Here is a 21,482-nt window from a genome sequence, read left to right on the forward strand (position 1 = left end):
CAATGGCATTTTGGGATGTATAAGTAGGGGCATAGCGAGCAGATCGAGGGACGTGATCGTTCCCCTCTATTGGACACTGGTGAGGCCTCATCTGGAGTACTGTGTCCAGTTTTGGGCCCCACACTACAAGAAGGATGTGGATAAATTGGAGAGAGTCCAGCGAAGGGCAACAAAAATGATTAGGGGTCTAGAGCACATGACTTATGAGGAGAGGCTGAGGGAGCTGGGATTGTTTAGTCTGCAGAAGAGAAGAATGAGGGGGGATTTGATAGCTGCTTTCAACTACCTGAAAGGGGGTTCCAAAGAGGATGGCTCTAGACTGTTCTCAATGGTAGCAGATGACAGAACAAGGAGTAATGGTCTCAAGTTGCAATGGGGGAGGTTTAGATTGGATATTAGGAAAAACTTTTTCACTAAGAGGGTGGTGAAACACTGGAATGCGTTACCTAGGGAGGTGGTAGAATCTCCTTCCTTAGAGGTTTTTAAGGTCAGGCTTGACAAAGCCCTGGTGAGATGATTTAACTGGGAATTGGTCCTGCTTCGAGCAGGGGGTTGGACTAGATGACCTTCTGGGGTCCCTTCCAACCCTGATATTCTATGATTCTATGATTCTATGAACTAAACTGTGCCCATTATGTACAGCTCAGAGTAAAGGACCGTGTGGAGCTGCACCATACTAGGGGCACCCTGGGAATACCCACCTGTAGGGGAAGTGAGCCCATTGATACACAAGGTCATCCCACTCTGTGTGCCAGTGCAGAGGGGTGGGCAAGGCCAGAGCCCTGCTTCCTCTCTGTCCCATTTAGTGTGCTCCAGTGGGAGTAGGAGTAGTTGCTTACGCAATGCATCTAACTATAAATGCTAAAGTCATGCAAGCAGTGTGTGGCAGAGATAGAAATGTAACCTAGTTCTCCTGTGTGCTAGTTTACTGCCTGCACCACAAGGCCATCCTTTCTCTTCCCGCGGTCCCTTGCCTCATTCACTGCATAACTACCAACAACTGCAACAAATGAGATAGGATTTCTCCACACAACAGCCACATTTACTAAACAACTCTGCCTTATTCACCTTCCATTCTTTTCACTGAATAAGGTGGGGGTCCTCTGGAAAAAGTAGTATGTGATCGTGTAATTAAAGAGTGTATCATGCATACGCACAAGGGGGCAGAATTAAGATTTCATGAGCTACTTTATTTCCTTCTTTCCCTAACTTTTGAGTCCTTGACTTTGCAACCTTAATAATATTGTTTTAGTGCAGTTTTTCTGTGTAGATTTTCCTATTTTTATTTTTTTAAGAAAACTGAAGAAAAAAATTCCATCATTAGCAACTCTAATGAACATCCCCCCCAAGAAAAGATGATCAACTTGGTTTGAACCCAGGATCTTCAGAGCCATAGCACTGACCTCTACCACTGGGGCTAAATCAGTTACTTCATTAGCTACTATCAGTACTAGGCTTTTATTTTGTATGTGCACTAGCCACTAGAGGGGGAAGCGATAGGCACTCTCTAAGCAGGTTACATAAATGTTTGCAAGAGGGCAGTGATAGGGGAGTGTTGTCTAGTGATTATAGCAGGGGAGCAAGAGTGCTATTTGTTAAGGATGCTTTTCTTTTACAAAGTGCTCTTTCACTGTTGGGTTGCAAAGCTCTTTGGCCTTGATTCAGCAAAGCACTTAATCATATACCCACATGTTATTAAAGTAAATGGGATTAAGACACACTTAAAATTAAACAGGTGCTTAAGTGCTTTTCTGAATTGGGATTACTCAACATGCTGAGCTCCTCTGAAATATCTAACCACTTATTTTGGTGCCTGAAGGGGAGCTGCTGTGCTCTTTTGAAAACCTGGCCCACAGAGCACTGGAGTAACTGCATAATCTCCATTTTCCTTTTCACAGGACCGCACTCAAAATTCCAACTCTCTGTCCAGCCACAAATCCTCCCCCTCTCACACCATCTTTATGAAGTGGGGGGGGAAATATCTGAAGAGGATTCATTGCCAGCTTTATTTTAATAAGGTTGGACCCTTTAATAGGTATCCAGAATTTGCTCTCTTTTTTTCACTTGATTTTTTGATTTTCAGTGCTATAAAGTTTTAATACTGGGCAATAAATGAAAGTTCCATTGTCTGAAAAATGAAAAAAGATGTCCCAGCTATCTGTGTGTGTGTCAATAATCTATTCCATATGGCTGGCCCGGCCATGCCTGCTGCACACAGAATTCATGTCACCATTTCATTGTTCACTCAGGAAGCCAATCCATAGGCTCCAAGTATCCTTCCTGCGTCTCCTTCCCTATCCAAAGACTCCGATTGCTCCTGGCAGAGCCTACCCTTGTTCATCTCAGCTGCCAGAGATCTAGGTAAAGGGAAGAGTCATTGCATACCCATGGCTTAGGGTTTTCTTTCCCTTTGTCCTCTCCCCCTACATTTGCAGATTGTTACTTTTTAACAGGTAAGCTGCCTCTTGCTGGTTGCAGGAAATACCGCATCCCAGAGGAATGAGGAGCCCATGCAAAAGGGATTCAAGCAGGCCTCCAAAATATGTCTTGCAATTTTGCATCTGTAGATTGGCTAGCTAAACATTCAGCTACCTGATCTGCATGTGCAATTCAGAAGCTATTTTAGAAAATTGTGGTTCCCACGCTCCTGCCACTTTTCAGGAAATCAACCAAACCATACCTGAGTCTAACTATTTATCTTAGGTATTTGTCTAGCCCCCATCACCCTGCTATCTGTTCACCTCACTTTTTTTCATTTATTTACCCTCACAACATACCTGTGAGGTAAGGCAGTATCTTATCTTATCACCATTTTACAGATGGGGAATTGAGGCACAGAGAGACTTGCCCAAGATCACACAGGCAGTGTGTGGCAAAGGAAGGAATTGAATCTAGGTTTCCTAAGTATTAGGTTATTCCCCTAATTGTCCTTTCAAAAAATAGTAAGATCACTAGCTACCATCAACTAATATTCTTTAAATGCTAAAATTTTTAAAGCCAAGCTCATCACACTGAGCTCTTGGGCACACCCTTTTTTCCTCCAAACTGTTTGTTCCTCTTCCTCCAAACACATTTCCTGGTAACCCAGGCAGTGAGCTGTACAGGGATCAGTCCTTTCATGCAAATGGCCTAGAACCTGAGGGAGACAGGCAATGAAGTGGAAAAGCAGGGAGCGAAGAACATTCCAGGCATACGGCCATGCTAACCCAAGTTTCACCCCATCCTCATTAGGTCTATGGTTGGCTTGTTGGTTCATGATTTATAATCTGCCTGTTGTCTCATTGTTTCTGAGCTCCACAAGCAGCCAGAGACCACCTTACAAACCACAGAGCTTTGCTGTAATGTATTCAGCATTAGGGCGGGGATTTTATGAGGCGAGATCTTCCTCAGATGGATTTGGATAGTCATACAATCATACAATTTCCCCAAGGCAGCAATTAATTCAGTCTTGCCTTGTACTATCAAGCCAGGTTCTGCCCAAATGGAGAGTTTGGGGGGAAAGTTATGAGCAAATGAATACCAAAGATTTATAATGGAGACCCATTTTGCAGTTTTAACGGCAATATCTAGTCCCTGTGGATGCTGCAGGAGGGAATAAAAATGAAAATGGAACAGTGTAAGAAACATTAAAAAAAAAAGTAAAGGGGCAGCTTCTATTTCACAGTCATGACCCCACCGCCAAGCAGAAAGGCAGTTTCTATGGGGAAAAGCTCAACAAAAAGAGGAGGCAGAATATTTTCCTCTTTTCATCTTGTGCTAGTTTTTCCTTTGCTTTATTTGTTCTGCATCACCTGTTGAAAAACTTTAGTGAAAGACATGATAGCAAGATTCAGTGATGCTGACACAGTTCCCATGAAGCTTGCAGAGAGGAGCGCAGCTTCACAAGTCATTCTGTAGCTCCCACTGGTGTTTGTTTATTAAAAGGGAAAGAGATTTTAATACGAAATCTCAATGAGAAGCTGTGTGCATTCCTCCTTCAGAAATGGGCCTTTCTCAAATTATGCCAGTTTATTTTTCAAAAAAAGACAGCTACATTTTAAGGGGAATGTTTTCCAGCTGCAACCCTGGATGCTGTAACTGACAAAAATGGTTGGGGGACAGAGGAGAAGGCACAGAATACCACATGATAGTTCTTCCTGTCAGCCCCCTCCAAGATGAGGCTGGAGCTGCGGGTTGAGGGAAGGAAGAAGACTTAGTTAGCATAGTTAAGAGTCCCACACACTCAAAGGATCCGTTCCACACTGTGTTCACTCCAGTTCTCTAGTTTTCGCACAGTTTGGATCTGAATCCCTTTTTCTCTTGTGTGTGTGGGGGGATGCATACATGTACATGTGTCTGGGTATGTGTGTGCAGGGAGCGGGTGTTTGTTTTTTGGAGAAACGTTCTAAGTGTTACAGAAAATTTCTCGACCTGGCTGAGAATTGCAGTAAAATCTTGGCAGGCCCAGCATTAGTAGGACAGATGCTTTCATGTTATATGTGCTCTCAGATACCTTCCCCTGCCTCTTCTTTAAAACTCCAGGCTACTCTCTTTGATGTGTAATACCTTAAAGATTTTAATTCCTCTTTACATCAGCAGACAGCGTTATGAGTTCTACCCACAGCTGCAGCCATGTTACAATTTCTTGACCTTCCTTAAGTCAATGAGCCACAAGATCCCAACCGTTTCAGCGCACTGTCCAAATTCACCAGACTAAGACCTCGTCACTGCCCTCAGTCTCCCATTCAGCTATGCACTGTGTCAGGCCTCATTCTTGCCACTGTGAGCAACTCAACCTCCACTAAGCGGAGACATGAAGCAAGATTGCAACAGGAAAAAGGATAAACACTCATCATTAAGAGAGGAGACCAGGAAAACAGTCGCTTTCCCGAAGTATCAGAACTGCTATGTGTGCCCTGACATGGGAATCTCTGATCTAAACAGGGATGGTGTTAGCTCACTTTCCCTAAACCTAATGTGAGATGAGAACACAGGAAATTACATATCAGATCAGACTAGTGATCCTCTTAGTCCAACAAGATGTTCTGTCTCCCCACAGTCACCAGCACAATGTTTACCCTATATATTATTATTAACTAAAATCTACATTCAAAGGATATTAAGGTTGCAAAGTCAAGCACTAAAAAGTTAGGAAATGCCAGAATTAAGATTGCCTGTACCATCGTAATTTGCCACCCTTGTGCATACGCATTATGATACAGTCTTTAATTACAAGATCACACACTGTTTTTTCCAAAAATGACACACACACACACACACCCCGTCGCCTCATTTAGGAAACTTGGGAACCAAAATTGTGTGAGCCAACTGGGGGCATTGAGAATGACTCATATCTTGTCCTGACAAATTTTCCATAAGACCCGAGGTAGAAGTGGCAAGAAAGGGAAGGCAAAGTTCAGATGGTCAGACCACAGAAGGAGGAAGGCATCACCCTGAGAGTGATGTCCTAGGGCTCCTGCGTAGCAGTATATTTTGCACTTCCTGTATGAGAAGTGAACAGATCCCTGGTGGGTGTTCCCCACTGAGCAAAAATACTGCTCACTGCTGAGTTATTTAAAACTCACTCTTGATAGTAAAGTGTCTGTTATGGGTGTCGATCAACATTTTTTGAGTCCCTGGAAGATAAACTGCTGATAGGGTGATTTGATTCCTGATGCACCAATTCCATAGGGTGACTGCTTCTGCACACAGAGGAATATATCTCACTGCTCCCTGTTTGTTGATGTCAAGGACAGTTGTCATATTGTCCAACATTATGGGTATCTGGTGATGTTATATGAATGGGAGAAAGGCTTTGCAAGCCTCTCAGACAGCCAGCAATTCCAAAATGTTGATGGGCACCCTGGCTTTTCAGGATATCCGAGTGCCCTGTGTCTGTCCATGTGGGCTCCCCAGCCCAGGAGGGAGGCATCTGTGATGATCGTCCTGTCTGGTGAGAGGGAAAGGAAGGGAATGCCCACATATGCTTGATGGGTATTTTTCTACCACAGTAGATATGATATGCTTTTGTATTGCAAACACTGTTTGAAGCCATGCCTGCAGGCATCCAAGATGGAGTCTGGCAAATGGCAAAATGTAAGAACATGAAGCTATATGTCCCAGGATTGAAAGACAAGTTCTGACTGGCGCTCGAGGGTTTTGCGTGACCTGATCTATGAAATCGTCCATCACTTGGAATCTGTCCATTGGTAGATAAGCTCTTGCAGAGACTGAATCTAGAGATTGATGAAGTGTATAGTCTGTGTTAGAGTGAGGACAGACTTTTCCAAGTTTACACTGACCCCTAGGGAAGACAGGAGCTGAAGCATTAACTTGTAGACTTGTAGACTTCTTGATGTGTTTTGGCAATGAGAAGCCAGTTGTTGAGACAGTGGAAGACAGCGCAGTCCCCCTCACATGAAATGGGCAGCTACTACCAAGAACCCGGGGGCAGTTGCAATGTCGAATGGGAGTACTCGTGAAACTGAGAAAATGTTGTGAGTGAGGAGAATGTTCACCTGAGAGTACGTGCCCTTCATATCGAGAGCTGTAAACAACATGTCCTTTTCCAGGGATGGGATTATAGATGCCAGTGTGACCATGCAAAATTTCAGCTTGCACATAAAGCAGACCTCATGGCAGAAGGTGCACTCTTTTCTGAGTTCGGCCAATGTACACGGAGGTCCCCTGATGTGGGTCCAACCATGGCCTCATGGCTTTGTCCATGAGATGATTTTTGAAACAAAGTTCCTGCCCCTCACAAGTTCAACTGGAGAAAGAGCAGATACTGCGCCTTGCTGCAACACGTACTTCCCTGAGGCAGTATAGGGATTGTTTTTGCTGACCAAGAAGGAGCATGGGCAAGAAGCAAAGATTTTGAACCTTGGGATTCTGGGCATAATTGAATACCCATAATGAGGTGGGAGTTCCCTGGGATGGGGAATCTATTTAACTATATAACTTAGCTAAAACTGTAGAGTAAAAAAATCTAAATTATTAGATGGATATAGATACGGATACAGATATATAGATGAAGGTCCAGATGCTGGAGGTTCCAATCCTGGCCATCAGGCAGTAAGAAGGAACTGGAGAGGCAGTCAGCCCACTCTGCTATTTATGTCCTCAGCTGGATGCATGAGGAGAGCAAAGATGCACACATGGACCAACAAACGCTACTTTAAAGAATTCTGACTCTGGGAACATTGAGGCTATGCATACCCACAGAAGAATACATATAGGGACCAGCACTCAAAGAAGAATCCCAAGTTCCATTACAGGAGCTGGAGAGCAGTGTGCTCTAGCGTTCAGAAACCCTTCTGCCTCTGCTTCCCTCTGAGCCTGACCTCTGCTGCCCCCTATTTCCTCCAGCCTGTTCCTGCCCCAGTCCTGTCTCTTCCCTTGTCCCCAGCTCTCAGTTCCATTCCCCTCTGACCCCCAGACTCATTGACTAAGTCTCCTTGCCCAGGCAGTCCCAGCCTCACATATTCCCCACCCTGGGCTCCTCATTCAGTCTCAGTCTTCCCCTCCAGAGTTCTGCTCCCTGCCACTTCCCCAGGAGACTGGAGTCTCCTCCCTAGATTCCTTGTCCCAGTCTCCTTGTCCAGTTTTTCCAGGCTTGGGTTCCTCATCTGATCTCAGTCTCCTTCATGATCAGGATCTAAATCCAAGTCCCCACCCTAAATTCCTTTGCCCATCCAGTCCCAGTCTCTTCTTACTGAATTCTCATCTAACCTCAGCCTCCTTTCCCCCTCACTGGCTCTTCCCCTTCCATCCCTGTTTTTCCCCCACACCTGGCTCCCAGTCCCAGTCTCCTTGCCCAGTCAATCCAAGACTTCCCACACACACTGCCTGGCTCCCACTCCCAGTCTCCCTCTCAGACTCCCTTTCTCAATCTACCCCCTCCACTGCCCCCCAGACCCCAAGTCCAGCTCTTGTCCCTTTTGCATTCAGATCAGGCTGTTTCCTCCCTCTTACTGTCTGGGTGTCAGCAGAAGGAGCTCTGAAAGCACCAGAGAGACAATCTCCCTGTTCTCAGTTCTACTACCCAGCTGCAAGGAGGCCTACAGGAGCTAGGAGCAGCAATTACAAGGAAAGCCCTGTTCAGCCCCTGAAGTCTTTGGCTAGAGCATACTCGGAGCAAATGGAATCTTCAAAGATTTTAGCTGCCAAACTCTAACAAGTCTCTACTCTTATAATGACGTGTGTTCAGCAACGTTAATTATAGGCAGTGTTGTCCGCACCATTTATAATAACTGTGGATGGAATCCTACTTAGTTCTTGGCCTGAGTAATAACTTGTAATAATGAATTTCACAGATAAATCATGCATTGTATAAAAAGTATTTCCTTTATAGGTTTTTAATTTACTGCCTTTCCATTTCATTGAACATCCCTTGTTATGTTTTAGTGCTGGTGAAATACTGTTCTGTCAAGCATTCTACAATTGAAAAATGCAATTTCATTGAAAATCAAAGTATTTCACAGGGATATTTTGATGAAGTTTTTAACTGGAAAAAGTCAAAACATTTTATTTTGACTCTCTTATTTTGTTTTGATAACACTGAAATATTTTGATAGGTAAAATGTTTTGTTTCAATTTTCCCATTTTGATTAATTTTGTTTTGATTTTATAGGAAAATATTAGTGTTAATATTTGTCTAAATTGTATAATTTTATACTATAGCTACTATTTTAATATAAGGGTCTAAACAAAATGAACTGACATTATTGAAATGAAATACTGCCGTGGTTCCAAATCAAAACCTTTTGGAATTTTTGTTCTGCAGGAAATTTTGAAGTTTTGGTTTGTCATTCCAATTCTGAACAGTTTCTTTCCCCCAGCATTTTGGAATTCCCCACTGAATGGAAATTCTGGTTTCTGACCAACTCTAAGTATGACAAAGAGGAGATAGAACCACTTAGTTTACTCTCTCTGTGATATTTATTATTTTGCATGCCTCCATCATGTCTCTTCTAATTTGTCTTTCTAAATTTACGGTCCCAAACTTTTTAGTGTGTCTTCATTTAAAAGTCTCTCCATGCCGCTAACAATTTTTATCATTTATTTTTAAAAAACTCAACAATATTGTTGCTATATCTTTATTAATTATGGAAGGCCCTATATATATTATGGTACTATGGAAGTAGTAAATAATAGTTATAAATGACTTAGAAGAGAGAGCAAAGACCACAGCAATTAAATCAGTAGATAATACTAAATTGAGAAAAGTGCAAACTTCAGAGAGAATAGAAAAATAATACAACAGTATCTAAAGAATTTGATACATGACTAGATAATAAAAAAAATAAGAATTAACTTGGAAAAACTCAGTGCTAATATAGGTCATAAAAATAATGTGAAACACATAAACAAAATGGAAGGAAGTGCTCTTGGAAGAAGTAGTGCTGAAAGACGCAATGAGATGATAGTGGACAGCAAAATTAGACATGAGTTTAAAATCTGATATATCAGCAAAATAAACAATTGCACTTTGGGGCATAATGTCATGAAGCAGGGAAATGATATCTATCTCTCTTTATAGGGATCTTGTGTAACAATGCCTAGAACACTGCATTGAGTTCTGGACACCAAGTTACCTGGAAAATACTGATAAACTGAAATACATTCACTGAAAAGCAACAAAATGGAAGAACTGACTTGTGAGGAGAAATGTTTAATCTGGTTATTGTGTTTTCTACTGATGCCAGCAGTACATAGTGGGTGTGTTTAAGCAAATTAAAACAGCCATTCCAAAGTTCTGTGGTAACTAGTTTACAGCAAGTATCAGAGGGGTAGCCGTGTTAGACTGTATCCCCAAAAACAGCGAGGAGTCTGGTGGCGCCTTAAAGACTAACAGATTTACAGCAACTTTCTTTTGCTGTAAAACTGAATTACCCAACAAAGCGCTTTCCTGGGACTTAAAAAGGATTTTAAAAAAGGGAGTGTAAGGGGTACAAGGAGAAAATGAGCTTAACAGAAGGAAAGATAAATGAGATCTTCTTACCTGTTCCTCCCAGAATCTCTGAATCCTTTAGCAAAAGGGTTTCGGTCAATTTTTAATCGAGTGATCTGTGAAGGAAGGAACTGAGAATTAGCAGTTGTTTGAAGATTTTTATTTTGAGAGCTACTAAACTACCCTTAATGCCCTAATATATGCTGCCTCTATTCATCCAACATGTTTTTTATTTTCTACTTACTAATTTCCCAAACAATGCTAAGGAGAAAAGGCAACAGCAAAGCACAGAGTACAGCCTCCAGACATTAGGCAGAACTGCAAAACCCAGGATGGTCCCAACCAGAAGGGGGCTATTGTTAGCTCTGCTTCCTGGTGGTTGGTGATTCATAACTACTCAAAGTTGGGTTAGCTAGTTTCCCTGGCCATTCTGATAGCAACAGTCCTGTTTGTGTTTGATAATTGTTTCAGGATAGAGATATCTTGGGGTTGCAGAGTATATACATATAATAAATCAACAGCACCCCAGAGCCAAACATGGCCACACTAGAATTACTGCTCCTGAATATGGCTCTTTGAGGCACAGTCAACCTTGTGTAACTCCATTCCACCAATTTCAATAACAGGGATGAAACTGACTCTTTCATTGTGCAAAATTAGGCTGTAAATCTCACAAGAATAGGCTGTGATTTCTGACACCCTCTCCTGAGGATCACTGCCTCCTGTACAGAATTTTGAGCATTTCCCATCTTGGCTGAAAATGAAAATGACAGAAACTTACCTGCACATTTCAGACCTTAGAAAAAGCTTTGGTGTGAGTTCAAGTGTCAGATGGTGAAGGTTCAAGGGGATGAGGTACAGCTGGTTTCTAAACCAGTTCTCTGGTCCCTACCTCAAAGCCATTAATCAGAATCTTTTAGAAATTATTCAAGTTTGTGTCCCACTTTAGGACATTACTGTTACTTATATACTGTTATAATGTACATGGCACTGTACAATAGATTGGAGGAGTCAAAGATCAGAGACCTAGCCCCCTAGGACTGAAAGCACCCCTGTATTCACACCCTATAATTCATGTAATAACCTTTGTGCAAAATATGCCTTGTGAAGCATCATTTAAAAACTAGGAACACACCGATAATCAATATTCTTGTGTAATGTATGTATGAAATGCATATTAAGAGTTATAAACATAAGCTGAAATTATTACTACAGTGTGTTTACCAGATAAGTCTGGGTAGTGGGTATGCCGGTTTCTCAAAGACAAAGAACAAGCTGATGCCTCTAGCCCGGTGTCATCAAAGGTGATTGTCAATCACCTGTCAAGTGGCCATTCCTTGGCAATGAAAGGGGGGAAGGAACAGATTGATGTGCATTTTAGCAATCAACAACATGGATCCTCTTTCACCACAAGACCCCATGTCTCCATCCTCACAGCTGGAGTGAGCTTTATCTAGGGGTAACCTCAGGAAAATGAATTTCAAAGGGTGACTGGACTACAAAAGTGAGGGGCAAAACACCCCAGCTCATCTCTCTCTTTCACCTAACAAGACAAAGGAACCAGCCTTTTGATTTTGGGGGGAGAGCCTGACCTGAGAATTTGGTCAACCATGTTGCTGGGAGCCTGTGGTAAGGATTTTACCTTGAACCAAGTGTAGCTTAAGTTTGAACTACAAGAAATGTTTTACCTTTATTTTTTTGTAACCATTTCTAACTTTAATACCTTATACTTGTACTCACATGAAACCTATCTCTTTGTAGTTAAATAAACTTGTTTTATTTTTAATCTGAACTAATCCAGTGCTGTGTTTAAACCGAACTGTTTGGTAACTCCAGTTAAAGTAGCAAATTCTTGAATATTGACCATTTATGGGAGCAATGGACCTTTAATATATGAACTGTCCAGCAGAGGGCTGGACACTGCAGAACATATGTTTTGGGGGGAAATCTAGGAATGGGAGTGTGTTGGGATCACCCAGCAAGTAGTAACCGAGGCTGGTGGAAGCCAGAGTGTGACTGGAGTGTTGCTGACAGGCTGCTGGATCAGGGCTGCAGCTATACACAGACACTCAGGGTGTGACCTGCATGCTGGTAGGCTGTTTGTCAGCAACCCTGATTGGGAGCTACAACAGCAAAGCACTGTGAGGCACCGCAGGTCTCAGGGCAAGAAGTGACAGACCCCTCACTGGACTGGATTGCACCCCACAATGTGACATACCCAAAAGGTTCAAAATCAAAAGTGGGTAAAATACGAAATAAAACAGTATATATCCTTAAATTGTAAGGCCAGAAGGACTCATTATGAGAATCTAATCTGACCTCCTGCATAGTACGGGGCATAGAACCTCACCCAGGAAAAAAGCCAAAGGTCCAACAATTATTAATTGTAGGGCTAGGGCCTGCCTGGGATTTGAATCAATGATCTCTCTCACCATAAGTGAGAAGCAGACCCATAAGCCACCAATGTACCCTAAAACTGGTTAGGAACTGAACCTATCACCTCCTACACCCCAAGGCACTATCTTAGGGTGACCATACATCCTGTTTTGGCTGGGAAAGTCCCCTTTTTAAGCCCTGTCCCTGACATCCCAACTTTTTTGGCTGAACGGGGTATTTTTGCCTTTTGCTCTTGCCAAAAAAGTGGTGTGTGCCCCGCTAAGAGGGTTCAGAGGAATATTCGGGCGGGGGGGAGGAGAGACAAGCGATGACACCAGCCCCTCATGGCGGGGTTTGGCCAAGCAGATCGGGCCAGCCCCACGCAGAGGTGGAGGGTCTCAGATGATCAGCTGGGATCAGCTCCTCGCTGCGTCCCATTTTCACTTTGAGAAATATGATCACCTTACACTATATTAACCCTACATTAACCAGTACACCTCTACTGACACTTACCATCTACACAGAGTGACTGTGGATATGGCATCAATCTGTCTAATCTATTCAGGATCCTACACCACACACATCACCTTGCAGCTGGAAGGCTTCAAAGAAGGAGTGGGATTTGAGGAGGGATTTGGGAATGAAAGGAAAATAGCCTATATTATAATGGGAAACCTCATATTCTGAAATTTTCTCCCGGCCTCCGCTTCCCTTTTTTAGATTTCCCAACATACACAATTTTCAGATGGAATGAAAACATGGCAAAAGGTTGTAAGTTCTTTGCAGAAGGGAGTGTGTCCCTGTGTTCTCTAAAGTCCTATGGTGCTGTATAAACATTTTGTAATAATGAATTAATTAAATGTGACACTCTTTTGAATTGTTTTGACATGATATTGTCACTTATTTCAATGTTGCTTACTTTAACATATAAATTTGACTATATTTCATTGAAAAGAGAAGTGATTCCTAAAGATTGAGGTTACAATGTTATTGTCTGCAAAATAGCTAAGATGAGAAATGTCTTTTCATTACCATTCTTGATTGAAGACAAATTCTTTCATCCCTGCAATCTGTAGCAGCAAACTGCAGACCATATTTTCCTTTCAAGTCAGGCTACATTATCAGATTTTTCCTTTCAAGCTAATTCATGTTGTCATTCTAGTTTATGATGCTTGTTTATGATATATAACTAGACCACCATGGTATTGGCACACTGCATAGGACTTTGTCTATTATGACATCTTACCTCACATGGCTGTGATAAATGCTGAGAATCTGCATTAACACTGACATTTTGATCCCGGCACAAATTATTGTTTTCATGCAAAGATGGTGAATGGAGGATCCTTTCAATGAGTTGAGGATCCAAATTAACACTTTCCTAAGAATGCGAAGTATAAGAAGTGCTCTCCAAAATCAAAGCATTTGAGAACCACTGTTCTACCGCCCCTGGTTCTGTGCCCAGCAAGTGCCCCCTCTCTGTGGCTTTCAGACTTCCCTGGACATTCAGGAACTGAGCTCACATTCAACTCATATTCAATTCTACCCAGCTTCCCAGAATCAGGACAACTGCTCCAAGCCCCTTTAAAGTTGTGTGACATAATATGTCCTCAGAACCAAAATGGTAGTGGCAGTTAATATCATTTTCATCTCCTTCCCTGCACCAGCTGACCCTCCTGCACCTTGGGAGTATTCACTCTGATGAGGGCAAGCATTAGCACTGACACCAGCTCTCCCTTGGGATTTCCACTTGGGAAGGGTAGCTTTAATTTACAGCTGGGACACCATAGGGATCAGCACATTACCCTGCTGACCTGACCTCACCTCCTCTCCTGACAGTAATCCCCGCTTTGGGGCTCGGTAAAGACTTGATTGAAACCACTCTCCACTTTCTGCCTTATGGGCCATGTGCTTGAGCTGCTGGTAGAAACTGCCGCTGAATCCATCCCTATGAAGGTAAAGTCTTTAGAAAGCAAAGTTGCCATCGGTATGGGATTTCTGAACCAGCTGTCTCTTCGTCCTTTTACCTCTGGACAATTGAGCTCTTCTCTTTAAGCACAACCCACAGCTCTCAGGCACTGATTCAGACCAGAGTTCTGTCGTTACAGAAAGAGGACCAATTTTTTCTACAAGCCATGGAAGGATGAAAGAGTGAACCAGACGTTCATCAGGGTATGTTTTAGGTAACACAGAACTGGCCATTCTACTCCAAAACTTCCTGTCTTGGTTAAAATCTCAACTGCTTGCATTGTCTTATTTTCCTTTCGGTCTCAAGAAATTCATAGCCTTTCAAAACATCTTTTTGAAGTCATTCCTAATTAGAACAGGTATGGAATCCTATATAAATAATTTATAATAATTTCCTTAGTGCATCTAGAATGCCCATTTACTCAGGTGAATAAATACAGCTCTCCATGGTAAGCTCTCTGGGGCAGGGACCGTCTGCTTCAGTATTGGTACAGCTCCTGGTTCGTGACTATTGTATGGCTACTGCAACACAAATAAATAATATGGGCTAAGATGCCATTTCTGGATGTTTAAAAGTCTGGATCAAGGAACACAGTTAGTCCATAATCAAATCATTATCTGGTCCAGGAATAACTAGTTCTCCAGATCGTAATTTCATCATAGCAATGCCTTTTTCTGAAGGTATACTGAGTTAATGTACGTACCTTCCTGTGGAAAGTGACCAGGTCCTGAAATACTTGTACTTGTAGTGTGCTTGTAAGTAAAGTATGAAGCCATTAAGAGCTGCTATGCATAGTGGCCCCTTTCTCTCATCTATGACTTTGTTTTCACTGCCAAAAACCGGTGTGTTTTACCATGGGATAGCTATGAGTATGTCTACACTGTAAAGAAAAACTCACAGCACTGAGTCTCAGACCCTGGGTGAATTGACTTGGGCTCATGCAGGGCTAAAAATAGCAGTGTAGATGTTCTGGCTCAAGCTGGAGTCCAGGATCTGAGACTCGGTGTGGGTGAGGGTCTAGCCTAAGCAGCAATGTCTACACTGCTATTTTTAAGCCACTCCGTGAGCCTGAGTCAATTGACTGTGCTCTGAGACTCTGTGCCATGCGTTTTTCTTTGCAGTGTAGACATACCCTAAGATGTGTTAGCTTTACCCACTGTAAAATCCTAGTGTTTTTTACTACGAGGTAGGCAGGTGAGGTCAACACCTTCCCCCTACCCACAATGATTGACCTCCCCTAGCTACCTCAGAGTAAAACTGCAATGCCCTGTGTCTACCTAGGATTTTGCAGCAGGATAGCTAGCCATCTTTTTTTGCAGTGACAACATAGTTTAACTGCCCATACAGTGCAGCTTCTCTGTTAGCTAGCTTTCTCAGAGATTTAATTCTCACAGAGACACAGAACATGCTACTATTTTTTATAAATACAGGGGAAAACACTGCAGGTGAAGGAGCTCATGGGTCTCAGGGACACACACTGCTTTACCTGCTGGTTTTGATAGGCTGTCACTGTGGTGAAGACAGTTTCAGGGAAGTTGAAAGTTTTCACTCCATCACCTGCAGGGACTGGTTTTGTAGGAGACAGATCACTGCTGAAGTCCTTGCGGATCACATGAACTCGAGGCTGGTACTTGTGCATTGAATGTAGAATTATCTTTAAATAAAGAAGAGAGGGGGAAATTATTTGCCTTCAAGTCTCCTATGCTCAGCCCATAACAACTACATGGGGATGGGGGCAGGCTAACAAATCCCAAGACTTAGCCTATTGTGATACAACTGCACAGTCTTTACACTTGTCTGATAACTGAGTGAGATTCAGCCAGTGATCCCTCCGTGGTGTGTGTATATGTGCAACCACCCCAACAAAACTGAGCTCCTATCCAAAGGGAGCCCTGGGACTGGGGGACAAGGGTTTATACATCGATGTGGTTAGGCAGTGTCCCAGAGTGCAAGCAATGGGGCTGGGCAAGAGGCCTTTCTAGCTTGTGTGTGGAATGGTTGCATCTCTGGGCTTGGAGCAGCAGAGCTGAGAAGTGTTATATCTCCCTGGGACACGGTGGGGCGGGGCTGAGGCAAGGGCATTGGGATTAGCTTCTGACTTACGTGGCCTTGATCATCAAGCTCATTGTTGGTCAGCTTGAGTTTGTCAAAACTGACAACCTGCCTCATCCAGGTGTCGCCAGAAGCCAACGAGTCGGGATGGATATACACCCTGGGAGGCACTGGGGAGTCAGCGTTGCCTGCCACCATCCACTTGGAGCTGTGATACACGTACCTGAGAGAGAGGGGTGAATCTTTACGGCTAAGGAACCCAAGAGCCAGTGAAGAAGGAACATTGCCAGAGCTCCCCTTCCCCACCACCCTGCCATACACGTGCCAAGGCCTCATGCACAGATAGGGGGAATGTGCTTTACTGCAACCTTTCACCTTGCAAATGCAAACCAGATAATTGAACTGAACACGTGGCCGAGGGATTCCTTATTAAAATCACCTTCCCAGTTCCTTTCAGCTATAAGCTCTGCCATATGTGCTGTCCCGGCTCCTTAACCCTCTCTGTGCTGGAATACAAGCCTGTGCAAATACTGCTGAGCACTTCATTATTACTAAAAGACAGACCTGTGGGGGTGGGACCTCTCACACTGGGTTGTTCAGCATGTATTTTCAGGGTGGATTGATTTGACTCAAAGTGATTTAAATCACTGATTTTAAACATGTTTTAAATCAGCAAGCAAGAATTCCTGATTTCAATCATCTATTTTAATCTCGTTTTGCAGTTATACTTTGTAGTTCTTTTCTTAAAGAGAAGGTGATTCTCACTGGTTGGTAACCATTAAAACATGTTGATATGCAACTAAATATAGCCTTCACCCTAAATTGGATAGGTCTTTTTGCTACCAGGGGATAAACTGTATCTACACACATTTATTAAGCAATCATATAGTGTCACATATGTTTATTCAGAGTCTTAATTTTTACATTTTTAGTTTATTATTTCTTATTTACTAGATGATGACAATTTTTTTTCTTTTGATTTGTGTCCACTCTGCTTGGATGGAAATTCAAATGCCTGAGAGAATCAGTGCCTGTGTCACCTGCTACTCCAGTGCTGCATCCAAAATATAGATCTGCAAATAGCTCAGTCCTGACCTGCAGCACTCCCTGCTATTTCAGTCACAGGTTGCCCATCCCATGGCTCTCTTGGTGAGTGATTGCTAATCCTGGTTAATTGTGAAATGCACACAGACCAATAGAGACTAGAAAGAGAAAAAATTATTATTACTTGAATCAGAAGGCAGGGTTTGAATCCTGGTCTCCAGAAATGCAAGGGAGGGAATGTATTAATCCCCTTTCTCAGTGAGACCCTCAGTACGACAGATCAGATACTCAGATAGTTTAAATCAGCATAGCACTACTGATGACAATGAAGCAATGCTGATTTACACCAGCTGGGGAATCTGACCCAATCTCTCTCTGATTGAAGCATGGACCTTTACACTTGGGTATAGTGGTAAATGTTTTTCCCAACCTCTCATTCTTTTGGTATTCTGAGTCTAGCTCTCATGGTGTTCCTCACTGTGCCGTTGAAAGTCTTACCTGTATCTCTTGTTATCCACAGGCACAATGTCCATGGCTATGTAATACTGCTGGTGAGGGTCTAAGCCTGTAATTTTCACTCTCATGGCTGGAAACATTCTCCTAGAAAAATAAAATTAGAAATGAAGAAGAAAATGGTGAATGCAGGAATTATTAGAAAAGCTTGAGAGGTTCGTTGGGATCTTGTTTGACAATAGGCAGCAACCATAAGAATATTGCCGAATGAAGGTCCTTTTGTAATGCAGGTCCTTCTTGTAGGACTGACTTATGGGTGGTTATATGACATCGGCTTGGTAAGGGTGCTATAGCTGTTACCTTGGTAGGTTGCCAGATACCTTCTTTTGTTCTAGTTTCCTAGTGCATAGTTCTTCCATAGCTACTTCAGGGTTAATTGTCTTTGACTCACCCATCTTGTTAGATATTGGCATTTAGATTTTTGTCCTTCTGCTCGTGAGTCTTTGAACTGGTAATGCTAATAAAGTATTGTGAGTCATGCTTCAATAGTCCAAAAATACTAAATCTGGATCCCTTGAATCCACCAAGGCTGTTTTTATCAAGTTATTTGCTATTTGTACTGACTTTTCTGTTGAGCCCCTACTATCCAGAGTTAAATGAGTTGACATGGTGTACTTGAACGTATTGCTGAAATGAGCCCCTCGTGAATTGTGAGCCATTACTAACTCAGCTAGAATCCCCCAGAAAGCAACTCTGATTTACAATGAGTTACTACATTGCTTTTCAATGTGCTGTGCAACAACTTACAAAAAATTAAATATTGGTCCACTGATAAGAGACAATCTTTCCTTTCTAATTCAAATAGCTTTGGCAATGAGGAATCTCCTGTGGTTTCAGGGATTGTTTTGCATTCTGTTCCCAATATGAGCTACGAATTTCTCACTTGGATACTTTACCTTCAATGACAACATTCATAGCTGGCCAGAAACAGACATCACAGACTCTCTTCTGACACTTTTCAGTACCCAGGTGGGCACTGTGGATTATGCTTAGCATTTTTTACTTCATGCTGTAGCATGTTGTGACACCAAGCCCTTGTAAAGAATCTGGTTATATGAAGCAATGTCAGCTGTATAGCCCCAGAAAGGTTTTTATGCTTGAAGCCGCCTGGGCTTTTTCTGGTGGCTGTTCATCTAGCACTACCCTTTCAAGCCATAGTAAAGTTGGGACTTTTTGTGTTTCTTCATTGAGCAGATCAATTTTAGTTCTGGGAACCGGGGTAGTGCTTAAGTCATATTTACCTCCAATTCCCCTTCCTGAAGCTCCTTTCCTTGCTGCTTATAGGCACTCTTAAAAGCACATCTCTCATATGAATTTGCTTTATTGGGCCTATATTTCACATTTAATGAGAACTTTTGCCATTTCATAATCATTCTCTGAAGTCTAGGCAGTGCTTTGCACATTAGTTTTTGTAATATAAATTCCAGTGACTTATGGACTGGTTCTGTCTTGATTGATTTCTACCCATAAACATACTCCTGAAAATGTTCAAACCCAAAAATCAGTTGTAAGCATTTTTGTTCAATCTGAGCATACTGGGCATAGCTCTGTTGTGATCAGGAAGCATAAGCCACAAGGCAAGCATATCTAGACCAATGCCCAACTCATCCCTCTCCAGAGTGTATTCTCCAGGGCTTTGTTTTACCTAGTTTTAATGTTTTAAGTAATGGGTCCTTTACTACATCCCTTGAGGGACTATTGCACAATCTGGTAGACCTTACGTACAAGATGATTTTTCTTCTTTTCAGCAGAGAAGAGTGACATGCTTGAGAAAAAAAATACTTACATCCTCCTCCCCCCTTTACTTATCCTTCAAACTGAATTTAACCTCATTAGAGGCATAGGATAAGTCTACACTGCAACCAGAGGTGTGACTGCAGCATGTGTAGACATACCCAAACTAGCTTTGATCTAGCTAGTTTAAACAACAACAGCAGTGAAGCTGAGGCAGGATGGGTGGCAGCACAGGCTAGCAAGTTGAGTACACATCCAGCATCCTGGGCAGGTTTCTACAGCTAGTGTTGCTGCCCATGCTGCTGCAACTCCACTACTATTGTTATGTCAGCTAGCTGGGGTACGTCTACAGGTGCTGCAGTCACACCACTGGTGGTGTAGACATACACACAGAAGTTGGGTCAAAGTACCAGGGAGGTTGTAACAGCAACACAGCACGTCCTCCTAGCAGATGCCCTGCCCCCCCCCTTCTCACTTCGTGGCAAATTATCCAGAACTGGGGCCTGAGCAGGGAGTTAGGAAGAAGGAGACAATGGAAGAATTTAACTGTAATTATTCAAACATTTTCAAAGGCTCTGTTGTAGGGGTGTGGGAGATGGGAGGGTATTTTATTCTTTCCCAACCAGTTCAAGCTTTCAAGCTGGACAGAGGGTGAGGAAGGAGGAAGTACCAGTTCATAATCTCTGATGTGCTACTGAGTCACTGCTCCACCTAGCCACAGCTCTTCCACTTTATTCCAAAACGAAGGAAAATGTAGATCGATTCATTATTGAATCTCACTTTACAAGGGGCATTCACAGGAGGAGAAAAGGAAAAACACGCTGTGGTCACTGGGGCCCAGCCAGCTAGAATGAGAGGTATAAAACTGTCAGAAGAATTCTGTGCAGGTGCCCCATAGTGAGCATGTGGATTTATGCACTGGATGGGGTTAGTTTCATAGCTGAACAACTAAATAAATTAAAAAGGAATGATGGACTACCCTAGAGCGGCATTACCTTGTTTCTACCACAATGGCTCGTTAAATCTGTCAAGTCACATGGGTACAGGATGTGGCATTTTACAGCCCAGCTCTTCTTAATTGGAAAGAGGAGGCTATGGAATGGTTTAAAAGATAAGTCATGTTTCAGCGGATTGATGAGGAATCCAGGATTAAATCTGAGGCTCCTTGGGTCTAAATCTGTGTGCCACATTGGGAAGATTGAATGCAGTGTATTCCAAGTGACTCTCTCCAAAGCTAAAACCTCAAGTGTAAGGTTGCAGAATAGCCAAAGGGGTTGGTTGTATATGAAATACCTTGTAAAAGATTACCACAGCCCATTCAACAGGCTTAAAGGGTAATCTCTGAGATCATTGGAAAAAAGTTTATGCATCCCCCCGCCTTCATAAAAATGCTACAGCTGAAAAAATTCAGTTTATTTGTAAAGTTTTGTAGAAAATTATTGTTTTCTTTCACCTTAGCTGTAAAAGCAGCTCAAAGTTCTTAGACATAAGGAACTACTACAGTGGGCATCCAGCAGGGATTGATGGATGAAAAGGAGGAAATAGAAGAGAATGGGCTAATGACTTCATTAATGTTCAAGTACCCTTCATCTAGAATGATACCAACGAGCTTCACAATTAATAATTATACTCACAATTGCTTTATGTACGTAAAGGGAATACATAAGTATCTGGTATGGTACAATATGGTGGTTTTATTTTAACATGAATTTGGGATGAACAAGTTACTTACTACTCAGCAGTAAAGTGGTCTTTAAATGTAAGCTTGTATAAAATCTTCAAAACACACAGATGCACCATATAGTCTCTCTATATACAAAAAGTCTGTGTGCGGGCATGGTAGCCTTCCAAATGAAATGTGCT

General features: G+C 42.5%; 1 protein-coding gene across 1 annotated transcript in view; it reads right to left on the bottom strand.

Moving 5' to 3' along the window:
* Window positions 1–21,482, bottom strand: part of TBX15 (T-box transcription factor 15) — a 132,414-nt gene that overhangs the window by 23,439 nt on the left and 87,493 nt on the right. The window contains exons 3-6 of the mRNA XM_074947617.1: window positions 17,871–17,972; window positions 16,380–16,551; window positions 15,763–15,930; window positions 9,983–10,047 (exon numbers count right to left, since the gene is read on the bottom strand). Of these exons, the coding sequence (XP_074803718.1) occupies window positions 9,983–10,047; window positions 15,763–15,930; window positions 16,380–16,551; window positions 17,871–17,972 (507 nt within the window). The remainder of the gene's footprint in view (window positions 1–9,982; window positions 10,048–15,762; window positions 15,931–16,379; window positions 16,552–17,870; window positions 17,973–21,482) is intronic.

This window comes from Natator depressus, chromosome 1, assembly GCF_965152275.1.
Source record: "Natator depressus isolate rNatDep1 chromosome 1, rNatDep2.hap1, whole genome shotgun sequence".
In the NCBI taxonomy this organism is placed as follows: domain Eukaryota; kingdom Metazoa; phylum Chordata; order Testudines; family Cheloniidae; genus Natator; species Natator depressus.